Below are 12,636 nucleotides of genomic sequence, written 5' to 3' on the forward strand. Positions count from 1 at the left end.
AAGAACATCAATAATAATATGAACAGCCAATTTGTACCCTCAACTTTCAGGAAAAAGAAAACTACTAAAATACATATTTTTGTCAAGAATTGAAACATGTATATTTAACAAGGTATCATCTACATTAGCAACCCCTTGGGAGTTTTAAAACACTGTTCAAATAATTAGGCATTCACTTCCACTTCACTTGCTGTTTTTTTTAATCCTGTAAACAAAATCCTCTAAAGGCACAGAAGGAACAGACCTGAATTTTCAAAACACAAAGTAATTTTGCATGCCCAGCATGACAGGACTTGAAACATCATCCTTTTAAAGAAATGCAATCATTTGTCATAAATTCATTAAATAGTTTTTATTTTGTTCAGTGCCCCAGATTACCAGTCACCCTTAGAAGAGGGACCAAAACTCTTCAATGACTGATGTGGAGACCTGGGGAAAAGACGACAGAGCTTGCACGTGCATATACAGAGGTTTAGATTCCTTGCCAAAGGGTGGGTGCTTACCTTCCCACTGACCAGTCAGCACCAGACTCCTGCTAATGACAATGTCAATCTCCCTGGCACCATATTCCACAGCTAGCTTTATTTCGGCCAGTCTGGTTTCTAAAGGAGTTTGTCCAGATGGAAACCCAGCAGCCACTAGCAAAAAGGAGGATGCAGGTAGAGGGAAGAAAATGTTTTATAAATTGACCATAAAACTGCATATACCTTTAATACATCAAAGAATTTGAATGTTATTTTATTTCTTATCCTTACCATGATTCAAAAAACCTAAAGGCACCTCATCCTACCCTCACTTCATTCACAAGAAGCACTAGTTCTTCCCTCAAAAATCAATGGCCAGCAAGATACTAAGTACATCTTGTGAAAAGGTCTCTTTTCACATACCTTAAATTTTTCCAAAACAGCCTATATAAGAAAGCACAATATCTATGGCACCCAGCAGAACTGAGCAAACAAGAAGTGAATTCATATATGAAGCAATACATAATTTTTAATTCTCTCTAATTCTAAGTAGTATTTCAAGTTAAATTCTAGTCATATGTTTAACAGCTAAATCACAATATAGTAAAAATTGCTTTCAATGGGGTCTACTGAAGATTATGTTTAAGTACGAAACCCAAATGTACCTTTGCAAATGGAAAAAATAATGGCTTTGTCAGAGATACTCTATCTCTCTGACATATAAATGCATTTAATGTGTAATTTTTCCCCTACACAACAATGAAACAACACCACCAAAAAAAAGCACACCAGAAAACATGGACCTTAGCATTAAGTACCAGATCTAGCATCAAAGTTAGCCTCTGCTTTGAGTAGGAGGTTGGACCAGATGTCATCCAGAGCTCCCTTCCAACCTGCATAATTCTTCGATTATTCTTCTTGCTTATTGTAGATTCAGGACTTGTCTGTCATGTGTGGTGACTGGAGAAGAGCTGACACTATTACAATTGTAAGTGCAAGTCCTGAACCTGTGGGCTGCTCAGCAGGCAATATCCCTTGCCTCTGCACACAGCTTCATGATGTGCTGGGTTTGGCTGGGTTAGAGTTCTTCATAGTACCTAGTATGGGGCTGTTTTGGATTTGTGCTGGAAACAGTATTGTTAATAAGGCATGTTTTAGTTATTGCTGAGCACTGCTTACACAGAGCCAAGGCCTTTTCTGCTTCTCACACTGCCCCACCAGCAAGTGGGCACAAAAGGCTGGGAAGGGCCACAGCTGGGACAGCTGACCCCAACTGACCAAAGGAATACTTCATGCCATATGACATTATGCTCAGAATATAAACCAGGGGAAAAGTTGGCTGGGGGTCGCTGCTCAGGGACTGGCTGGGCATCAGTCAGTTGGTGGTGAATGATTATTTTGCATTTGCATTGCTTCTCTTTCTTGGGTTTTATTTCTCTCTCTTTTTTTTTCCCCCTTTTAATTACAGCAGCAGCAGCATCAGTGGCAGTAGTGGTATCTAATTTCAATTATTAAACTGTCCTTATCTCAACCCACGAGTTTTCCCACTTCTACCCTTCCAAATCTCTTCTCCCCCACATCTGGCTGGCAGGGGAGTGAGCAAGCAGCTGTGTGGCACTTAGTTGCTGGCTGGGGTTAAACCATGACATCAAATTATAATTAAAAGCCAAACAACTGATAGGGAAAAAACTTTGTATTTCAAAACTCCTAAAGCTTTTATTTCAGCATGATTAGTAGTAGTAGTAGTAGAAGAAGAAGTATTTAGTAGTAGTAGCATCATCTGCTTAGTGTCTACTGATACTTTGCCCAGCACACTATCTCAATTTCTTCTATTCAGGTGAGGAAAACAGTGATATATCTTAAGGACCTCTTTGAAAATCTTCCAGCAAAACAGACTTGGCATTCCTGATAAGCTTGAAGTTGAAAGAAAACAAAAGACTATACCAGAAGCAAATCCTGTCCTCCATTTTCTTCCTTCCACCTGCTACCTTTTAACCTTACTCTCTGAAACAAAACCTTGTCCAAACTTCAGGATTTTTCTACATATTATATAGCATCAAAATATTTAATTGGGTATTTTTGAATAAAGCTTACCTGAAGCTACAGGTATGTTACAACCTGCAGCTTTTAGGGCACTAACAGCATCGGTGACTCTTGCGGGATATACACAAACCGCTCCAACAGTAATACCTGCAAAAGCCACAGTTCACTTTTTCATATATAGATTTCCACCTTCTGAAGTGCAATCCATATTATGGGCACATGTGCATTGTTCTTACCTCCCATTTCTGCATTGTCACAAGGGTCTTAAGCATCTCCAATAGGGATGTCATACTGTTCAAATGGTTCAGGTAATTCTCCATATTGTTGACTACCCTGTGTTCCTTCACCTGACCCTGGGAGCAAGTTTGCACTAGCAGGAGTTGAAACACCAGGATTTTTATCAACAGATTCACTTTTTAATGCCAATGCATGCAGTTAAGACATGCTTAGTCAGCGCATTACTACAAGAGAAACCACACTGCCAAGCTCTGTCCTTACTTGTTGAGCCAGACTGAGCCCAGCAGCAAATGAGCAGTCTTTATGTTAATGCAGTCCAACTGCATTTCTAGTTAAAATGCTATTCTCTCAAAGTCTTAGGTAACTGACCTCATATCTAATACTTCAACTGTCTACAGAGTCCATAAATCCAAGTTTTAATAAAAGACTAATCTTTGATATTTTACATGTATGACTTAAAACCAGAGGCCAGATTCCCCTCTGTTTCTACATCACATGACTTCGATCAGTGGACCAATGCTTATTTAAAACTGAAATATTTCAATAGTAAAAGCATGCCCCAAATGTTGCAGGGATTTTGTTAGATCATCACAAGGTCAATGTGACAGGACAAAAGTCAAATGGCATCACTGACACATCAATGACTACATCTGGAAAAAATCAGAAATGCTGCTCAGATGTAAAGAGGTTTTATTGATAGCTATATTGACTGTGTCCATTTGCTCTGAAGTTTTATTATGTTCAGTCTGGAGTGTAATGTTGGGACTTCCTATGGAGCCTGCCTGAGTAACATCAGTGACAGTTCTACCACTAGTTCTTAAGGGCCATCTTCCACCCCTTCAACTCTGTTGACTTAGCTGGAACTCCATGTGTGTGCAGGGCTGTATGTACATGTGATAAGCACACAACCACATATGCTCGCTACAGGGCTGATTCCTTAAAGTAGACTGGGCTGCAAAGATGTTAAGATCCAAAAATGGACTGTTACGATACTATCTTAACTACTGAAACAAGCAGGTACAAGACAATGTTTTCTGAAGGAAAAATAACATGATTAGAACTACGGAATGCATCTTTTCTGACAGGCAAAGTGGCCAGCTTGGCAGTTACATACAGAAACAGCAGCTAAGTGCTGAAATCCAAAGGAGTCACCAAACACTACCCCCTTCTCTCCAGTTTACTAAGGACATCAGCAGATTAACAGAATATTCAGTTAGTTTCACCTTAGTCCATTGTTATTAAAAGACATACATTGAGGTTATACAACTGTGATATCAAATTTGCTCATTAGGTATCATAACTTGCAGTGTCACCCTGTGTCCATGCTTCACTTTGGTTGCCAAACTAAGAATGGAATTTTTTTTCTCCTTGTATTCTTATGTTAACTCAAAGGAATAGACATTTTGCGGTTAGAACTTAAGACAGTTGCTTTGAATTAGACTGTATAGGATCTAGTTTGTTCTCTCAGGACTATCAGTTCTGAAGTGCTGCCTACCAAAACTGTTTCCATTATAGGAAGAGGCCATTTTTACACCTTTCTGAAAACTGAAAAAATAATGAGGAAATTTAGACATTTTCTCTATAAAATATACACAACAAAAACTACTGTACCTTTATCATGCATGTCCAAGGCTTTCAGCAGATCCTCTCTAATGGGATGCTTTGCTTTAAAACACAGTCTATGAACATTTGAAGGAGTATCATCGCCTGAAAGAGTGGTAAGGTCTATGCAGGTGACAGCTTTCAGCAGCCAAGCAGCCTACAAAGAGAGTGAAGCAAGGAATACAGTATTTCAGTTTACATTTCCAAAGCCAAACTGACTTAGAAGATGCTTGGCTCTCACTCTAAGAATGAGGAATCGCATGGGATATAACAGGAAGGATATGCAAAGAATGGTTTATGACAGACAGGGTTGGCTGATATTTGTTCATGTCTTGAGCAGTTATAGAAAGGATTTGGAATCAAAAGTCCACTCTCTCAGAATCAAAGGATCAAGTTCCAATTTTTGGTGAAAAAGCTAACTATGAAACGACACACTGTAAGAATCAGAAAAACTTTGACCCAAACAAAAAGCATTTTGTTTCAAATTTCATTCTGTAAGACAAAGATAAAAACACCACCTATGTGAGGAACCTCACTGTTATAATATGCTCCATTCTATACAGTAAGTCTGTATCTTTAAGGCTTGTATGCATGAGAAATTATACAAATGCTGTAAGAGGAGCACAGGTTTGCAATTGCCAGTAACCGGATGACTCTACACATCAGTAATTTGCACATGGGATCAGTGGGGGGTAAGAACCCAGACCTTTTAATGCATAGGGTCTAGACTCCAGATGTTTCTACTTCCGTGTGAACGTGGAATAAAAAACATCTGTAATAATTCAGTGCAAAAGACAAAAGCAAAAGCTAAGTGACTAGGCTAAAGCACTGCGTAGATGAGAATGCTACAGAACTTTAAAAGACTTACTAATCAGAGAATGGAACAGAAGCACAACTAAAAAAATCTTGAGCTTTTTTACTTAACAAAAATTGAGCTTAAGACATTACTTTGAAATATTTGCGTAAGATCTTCCAGCAAATTCTCATTTACAGTGACAGCTTCACTAAAAGCTGACATCTCTTAGTGGGCACTTGTTCAACCAGGGCAGAGCTTGCAACAGCAAAGTCCATTTGAGTCCATAAAGCCCCTTTCTGACTGCTCTGTCCTGCGACACGATTTGTCACTATAGGCAGCAAAACCTGCTTCTGCATGGAGGCACTACTCTGCAAATCTTAAGTGTCTGGCCAGCCTACAAACCTTTCACATTTTGCTGATAGGAGACTCCTTTCTGAACTTGCATTAAATGTTACGCTGAAAGGTGCTCTGGGGTGACTGAATGGAGTAATGAACTGACCTCTGTTAGTCTAAGCTTGACTGTTTGTTTCTAACCAATTTCTACTTTCACCCTATAATACTTTGAAAGGGTTTTTCACTTTAAATGGTTTTAAGTTTCTTTTACTTGGATTTTTTTATCCTTTGTTCGAGGGAATTTTTGTCTCATCTCTTATGACATGAATCATAAAGTCATCAAGCCAGATATTGTCAGGGAGTTCCAAGAACTGGTACCAACTTCATTTTTTTTTAAAAAAAGGGTTTTTCAAATGTGTATTTTGGGAAATGGGTTTCAAAATTTGTATCTGTAGTGCTACTTACATTCAAACATGCAAAGGTTCAAAATCACCTCAGTGAAACAAACAGCAGACGACTATCCAGCAATGACAGTGTTTATTTTGGCATTCTTCAAAGTAAAACCTTACTTGAGTAGCTCACTACTGGTGTTGCTACACAGAGGAGTGGAGAAATGTTAGTACTAATTAAACATTTGTCCTACAGCGATGTTGAACGAGTGACACTAAATCCCTTTGTTCCCAATCATTCTTTGTAAAAGAAGCAAAGCCTGTGCCTCTCTAGGTCTTTGCTTCTTATACAGTAACTTTGGTCAAATCAGAAGACTTAATTTTTACATTACTGCACCTGCAGTATCTGAAGATAGCCAAGGTTATGGAATATCCTCTGGATTTTCTCACTGACACTGTTTCCCAACCCAAAGCCACTGGACTGCTAAACTTGGTATCAAGTGACTTCTCATGCATAAGAAACTTGAGAAATGCTGAGTGTGTGTCTAACTTCCCTCAGTTTATGTCCATTTTTTATTTAATCATAACATTCAAAGCACAAGCTTTCAGGTTCATGTAACAGGAGGAAGTTCCTTTCTATCATCTTCCAGTAGGATCTTGCAACTACATCAAATTATCTTCAAATTGTCACCCACAAAATCTGTGCTCATTGCAAACGCAACTTCAGCCAGCCAGCCCAGAATGGCTCCCCGACATGCTAAACTGAGGATGCCAACTATTTTGAACAGATTTTTGTAAGAATTAAGTATAATTCATTTATTCTTGCTTTGTTCTATTACATTGCGCTGTTAAGACTGATCCTTCATTGTCTCCTTCCTCCTGCTTCCAGGCATTCAGTTACTGTTGCAAGTAAATGACTTGTTGAGTGTGTATAGGAGGGGAATCACACACATTTGCTTGCAGAACAGCTGCTGGGTGAACGAAGAATCAATTTGTCCTTTGGACACTGGTTACAGCCCCATGGCTGAGAGCTCACTGGGAGCTCCGGGTCTGCTGCATGGCATTTCTCAACCCTTGCTCTTTCTTGGCTGAACGTTGCCAAAGCACCCGCGGCACCCTGCGGCCAGCTCTGCTCGTCATTCCCCTCTCAGTGCTCCCCGTCCTGCCCCTGCACATGGCCATGCCTCACCTGCTCTGCTTTGCAGAATGCATTAGTTCACGCTGTTGACCTGATGACTTTGCATTACGATTCTCATATACAAACTGGAGAAACCAAAATTCACACCAGGCCAGTATCTGTCAATTGTGCCAGGGGGGCACTAAACAGCAGAGCTTGAAGGTAACTGCTGAGATACTCTAAACATATGCATTCAATGCATACAAGTCACCCTCGTAGAAAAGTTCATTTGCACCACTGGCTTTAGCGAAGGTTATGTGAACCTATTTTCTACTAAGATGGATGGACAATAACCGATCATTAGCCTTATCTCGGAAGTTGAGAAGTCAGTCACCTTAACATCAGTGGGTTCTTTCTTTTTTTTTTTTTTCCTTCTGGTTTTGTTGGGGGGTTTTTCCCCTTTCTTCCCCTGAATGCCATAGCCAGCCAGGATTTTGGAGTTTTAGGTAAGAACTAGTTGAGCAAAGACATTACACGTGTTGGGGATATTTAAGTAAAGAAAAATCATCCAGATAGGTCAAACTTGACAGGGACCATGATCCCTTACAGCTTTAAAATTAAAAAATAAGAAGGCAGCATGCAGAGAAGACTGTCTTCGAAACAGAATAAATGTGGTGGGATAGTAATATACAATTTAATCCACTCATGAATAAAGATGACTTAAATTCATTTGCGGTTTTGCCACTCATGAGTTATAAGGTTTTTAACTTGTTTGGATAAATGCATCACGTTATTCCATCCCATCATCATCAAATACAAATTATTAAAATAAGACATGGACAACCACATCTTTTAAGTTTACATGTATCTTGAAAAAAATTCAATATTGCAGCCAGGAGAGGAAGAGTGACTGCTTTAAAAATACAGGAACAGAATGCATAAAAAGAGCACTTACTTGCCAATTACCTTTCACAGTTCTCCATTTTTTAATTTGTTCTGCATGCCTCACAACCGCAGGTCGATTCACATGCACTTTTGAGATCCAGCCAAGTTCTGGGGTGGAAAAGGAAAAAAAAAATATTTTTTCTGTGTTCTTTTAGTATATGGTGTGGGACTTCAGAAGAAAGTTGTAACTTGGTTTGGAACTTTGGAATACCATATTGTGCTTTCATGTCCTTTTAAGGACTTGCATACTTATCAACAGTACAAAATAAGACAATAGCATTAGCTTCTGTTATGGTATGGTCTGTGAACTGGATGTTTCACACAGCATGTTTTGTTTGTCTTACAACTGAATTAAATTACTGCTGGCGAGAGACACTATGTCGCCAGTCCTGGGCTATGAAGTTTATCATACATGTCGCACGTAAAAAAACCCTGCAGAACAGCCTTGTGCCATCGCTGACTTAACTCTTGATTCCAGAATATGGTAACATTTATTCAGTCCTTTGTTTGCCTGCTGGCACCCAGGATACAACATTTTTTGTGTGTGCGAACCTTTGTTTACAGGAACGGTACCCCACATGGTCACCAAAACATCTGGACAGACCGCTGCATAACAAAGCATTTGGGCTGTTATTGTCTAGAGCTAATGGTACTGAATTTGCTACTAGGGCCTGACTAACTGCAGGTTTCCAAAACCACTGAATTCCTGGGCAGCATACCTCCCTGGAAGCTGCCCAGATGTGTGCCTGCCTTGAGAAGTGCTCACCTTGCCAAGCACCCGGGAGGACACAGGGCAACATCTTCAACATGTAAATTCTTTCAGGTGCCCACTGCAAACAGCCTGGCTCACAATTTCAATGACTTTCGGTATCCATAAACAATAACTAAACCTAAAGACAAGCAGATGCTCAACATGTACTAAAATAATGAAACTGTTTAAAAACAGAAGCACCAAAAGTTGGACACTAATTAATAAAGGGCAACTGACTGATAAAGGAGAACTAAGGGTTCAGGCTCCAGAATCTAAATTTTCTGCTTAGCATGATAAACCAACGTCTTCAAAATCTCTCATATCCCAAAACATAAATAATTCTTCTAAATACTAATCATATAAGCAATCCATGAAAACACTCTGAAAACAGCATCAACAATCATTAGTTACCAATCATCAGTAAATCACCACCATCAATCATCAAATATCATCAACAGTTAAGGTCAGCATATGGACAATGGGCTTAGATACTGAGATAGTAATTCCAGGGGACTTAATAAATTAAGAGCATTTCATCTCTACAAGTCTTCACTACTGTATTAAACTTACATTTCACTTGAGCACATCGATTAAAAAATATTTAAAACTTTTAAAAAAATCCAATAGTCAAAATCACTAATTTTGTACAGAAATCTTATCCTCAAATATTTTTCTTCCTATTTCAAATAGCCACAAAAAGTTCAGAACTAATGTACTAGCTAAAGTATGTGCAAATACAAACTTGCTTTGCTAATTAGACTTACAGAAAGCTCTAGAAAAACCAATTTAGGGTAAAGATGACTCAGTGGAAATGCAGGACAAAGGCATGAAACAGCTGAAGAAAATCTTGTACTGAACATAGTAAGTCACCTTTCCTATTACCACATACAAGTAATTAAATGAGTGGTACCTGCAAGGTCAAAATGTTAGCCAAAAGCAGAAAAAGTAAATAAAAGAAGGAATTTCAAAGGAATCCTAAGCAATTTAAAGATTTCTTTAAAAATTTAGCATCAGTCTGACTGTATGGTGACAAATAAAAAGAGGAGCTTGCAAAGCTGCAAACCAGCTGAACAACGAACCCTCCTTACTTCTTTCCACTTCCAAAGCCACAGGTTTATCCATTCTGCCCCAGAAGCAAAAAGCTCAACTGACATGTAGAAAGCAGATGAGAAAAGCTATTGCAATAAAAACTTTGGCTAGAACTTTGATTCTTTTTGGATATCGATAAATGCAAACCATACAAACACAGAGAGCTGAAATAAAAGCTAGCGAACCTCTACATCCTCTGCAGTTGCTCTGAGGTCAAAGCTGCTTCGTGATCAGCAAAACATACATCACTTTCCATGGGACCACTATAGGCAATATTTGACAAAGTCCACAGGGAAGGAAAATACGAATAAATAAAAAAATAAATAAAGGAAACACCGACTCTGTATTGTGATTCTCCTACTATGCACCAAGTGCTCAGGCAGAATCATTTAATCATAATTCAATTTATCAAGGTAACTTTTGAACCCTACTGGGTGCATAGTGACCTTTCAGCCCCCTTGAAAAGTGTGATAAAAATCAAAGCAAGCAGTTTAAATAAGGAACTCAGCTTCTCGCTCTCTAATAAGGATCACTTCAGTTGCTCTAACCTGTTCTTTCTACATTATGAAAGACAATAAAGAAATCCAACTAAATAATTAATTTATAAAATTTATAAAAACTACAGCCTTCTATAGACAAGTCTAGAAGAATATGAAGATCATGTCTAATCTGCTAGATATGGAAAATTTAGGTTTCAGATGAAAAGTCTGGAAGAATATGAAGATAGTGTCTAGTCTGTTAGATATGGAAAATTCAGGTTTCAGATGAAAATTGAAGTGAAAGAACAGAAACTTCCCCCATGAACAGGTTAACTCTTCATTACTTACTATTTGGAGAGGATCCAGCCTGATTCATCTTGTGTTGGACTTCAGTAGAAACATACATACAGCTATTGTACCTGCCCCTACCTGACTTTTGAGCATAGCTTCTCATAGTCTGAGTAAACTTTTCAGGAGATAGACCACTGCACACTAGATTAGCTTGAAGGAAATAGTCAAGTACAAAACCATTTGGAGAAAGGAAGAAAAAAAAAAAAAAAAAAAAGGAAAAAATAAATTTGTGATCAATGGGAGAAGAGATGGGGAAGAACAGTGGAAATGAAATAAGCTACTGCTGTTGTTTTGCCCAAAGGCACCTGGGACACTTACCATGTATTGGGTGATCAGCAATAGTCAACTACGTGTTCTTTGCAAATATGATTAAATTCATTGTCTTAGGCCCTTTTCTTTGCGTAGCACATTTTACTTTCTGTTTTCAATAACTCAAGACTACTCATGAAGGTAGCTGACACATGTCAATTCAGTAAGGTATAATTTCTAACATTTGTGCCTGACACACAGGTATCCTTGGAAGAGCAAAGAACTGGGATCTCCAAGTATTTTTTTGAATGTGGGATATCAAACCACTGCGCACAGCACAGGCAGAAAAATTTTTAAAAAAAGTCTTAAAAAACCATCAGAACTCCATCCTGTCTGTACAACGTTAAGTTGCTTCATAATGAGACATTATGAAGCTTCCTAAAGGAAATAAAATGGTGTAGTAAAAACAACGCATGGCAAGGAAGGACAAAGGTTCTGGTAATATGCAGCAGCAGATGGAGACTTCTATCTAACACAGACCTTTTATTCAAGCCCACTTCTCCATTAATTAAAGCAGTGGGCAAGTGAAAACAAATATGTCTCAGTATAATTGTCTCTAAATAGACTTTCAAAGTTTGTAATGTGAGGTCTCACCAAATCTTTAAATGTAAGGCTCTATTCAGAAAAATCACTCACAATTCCAGCTTTTTTTTTTTTTCATTAAAAATAAGGATAAAATAATTATTTGAAATAGAACTGACTGCCTTCGGATTCTCCCCCTCCCCCACTCCCCCAAGCTTTATGATTTAGTATCTGGCTAAGGAAAACTATATTTAATTAGGCTCATTAACCTTGCAGTGTGAACACATCTTTTTTTTTTTTTTTAAATAAGTCATCTGCTAGTCATCTGCACAGTCATGTGGCTTCAGGGATAAAAGTAATTAAAGCAGTTACACTATAGCTAATTAGCCAATATTCTGTAATCACTCTTGAAGTTTACTTTTTTTCTCTGAAGACATTTGAAAAAAATCATATTCAAAATCTTAACAGGAAATTCATCTCCTCACTTTGAAGAGCACGAATCCAAAAATACCAAGCATTTCCTCAGAAAACAATAAATAAACCCACTTCATTAGTATAATTACATAAATATCTAAGACACCTAACACATTCCTCATAAAGCAGACTAAGCTTTCAGAAACTTAAAAAAAAAAAATTAAAAAAAAGGCGTAGATGGCATCCCTTCAGATGGTAAAACAGAAAGCTCAAGAATGCCTGAGGCTGTAGTTTCACAAGCATTTTAAGACAGCACTGTCCCCAAAAGAAGCTGCCCCCTCCAACTGGTTATTTCCTCCTCTGTGCCAGAAACAGCATGTGTGCTCCTGCTCCTACCATGAACACATGATAAAAATGGGTAAGGGAAATGATGACAGCTGTTATTTCTGGAGAAGCAAGTGAAACATGCCCTGAACCTTTAGTGGAGGAATGAGGTATTCAGCTGGACACAGGCTGACCCCAGCCGGCCATGCATAGCTGAGCAAAGCCACCAAGGAGAGGGAAAATGCTTCAGGAGCAGATTTTGTTCCCGTTACCTTACCATGTAAGCTGTTCAGAGGTCTGTGGGTTATTCTGTTTCTTTGGGACAGAAGCTGTAGCTATTTTTCCCTAGTGACTCTTGCTACGGACCTATTTTATTTTCAAATGGGTCCTCCTTCTACAAAAGAAGTTCAGTCTCTAAGTCATCAGCATTCATATACTCAAAGCAGGACACCAAGACGTGAGTGCTGAACT

General features: G+C 38.5%; 1 protein-coding gene across 2 annotated transcripts in view; it reads right to left on the minus strand.

The window, feature by feature from the left end:
* The window catches only part of DERA (deoxyribose-phosphate aldolase), a 105,594-nt gene that overhangs the window by 86,375 nt on the left and 6,583 nt on the right, over positions 1-12,636 (minus strand). The window contains exons 2-5 of one of the 2 annotated variants that reach the window (XM_080391807.1): positions 7,937-8,034; positions 4,356-4,503; positions 2,559-2,654; positions 504-638 (exon numbers count right to left, since the gene is read on the minus strand). In XM_080391807.1, coding sequence (XP_080247933.1) covers positions 504-638; positions 2,559-2,654; positions 4,356-4,503; positions 7,937-8,034 — 477 coding nt within the window. The remainder of the gene's footprint in view (positions 1-503; positions 639-2,558; positions 2,655-4,355; positions 4,504-7,936; positions 8,035-12,636) is intronic. The other variant, XM_080391808.1, reaches the window with a different exon arrangement.

The sequence above is a fragment of the Falco punctatus genome (genome assembly GCF_963210335.1).
Source record: "Falco punctatus genome assembly, chromosome: 6".
NCBI classification, from domain to species: domain Eukaryota; kingdom Metazoa; phylum Chordata; class Aves; order Falconiformes; family Falconidae; genus Falco; species Falco punctatus.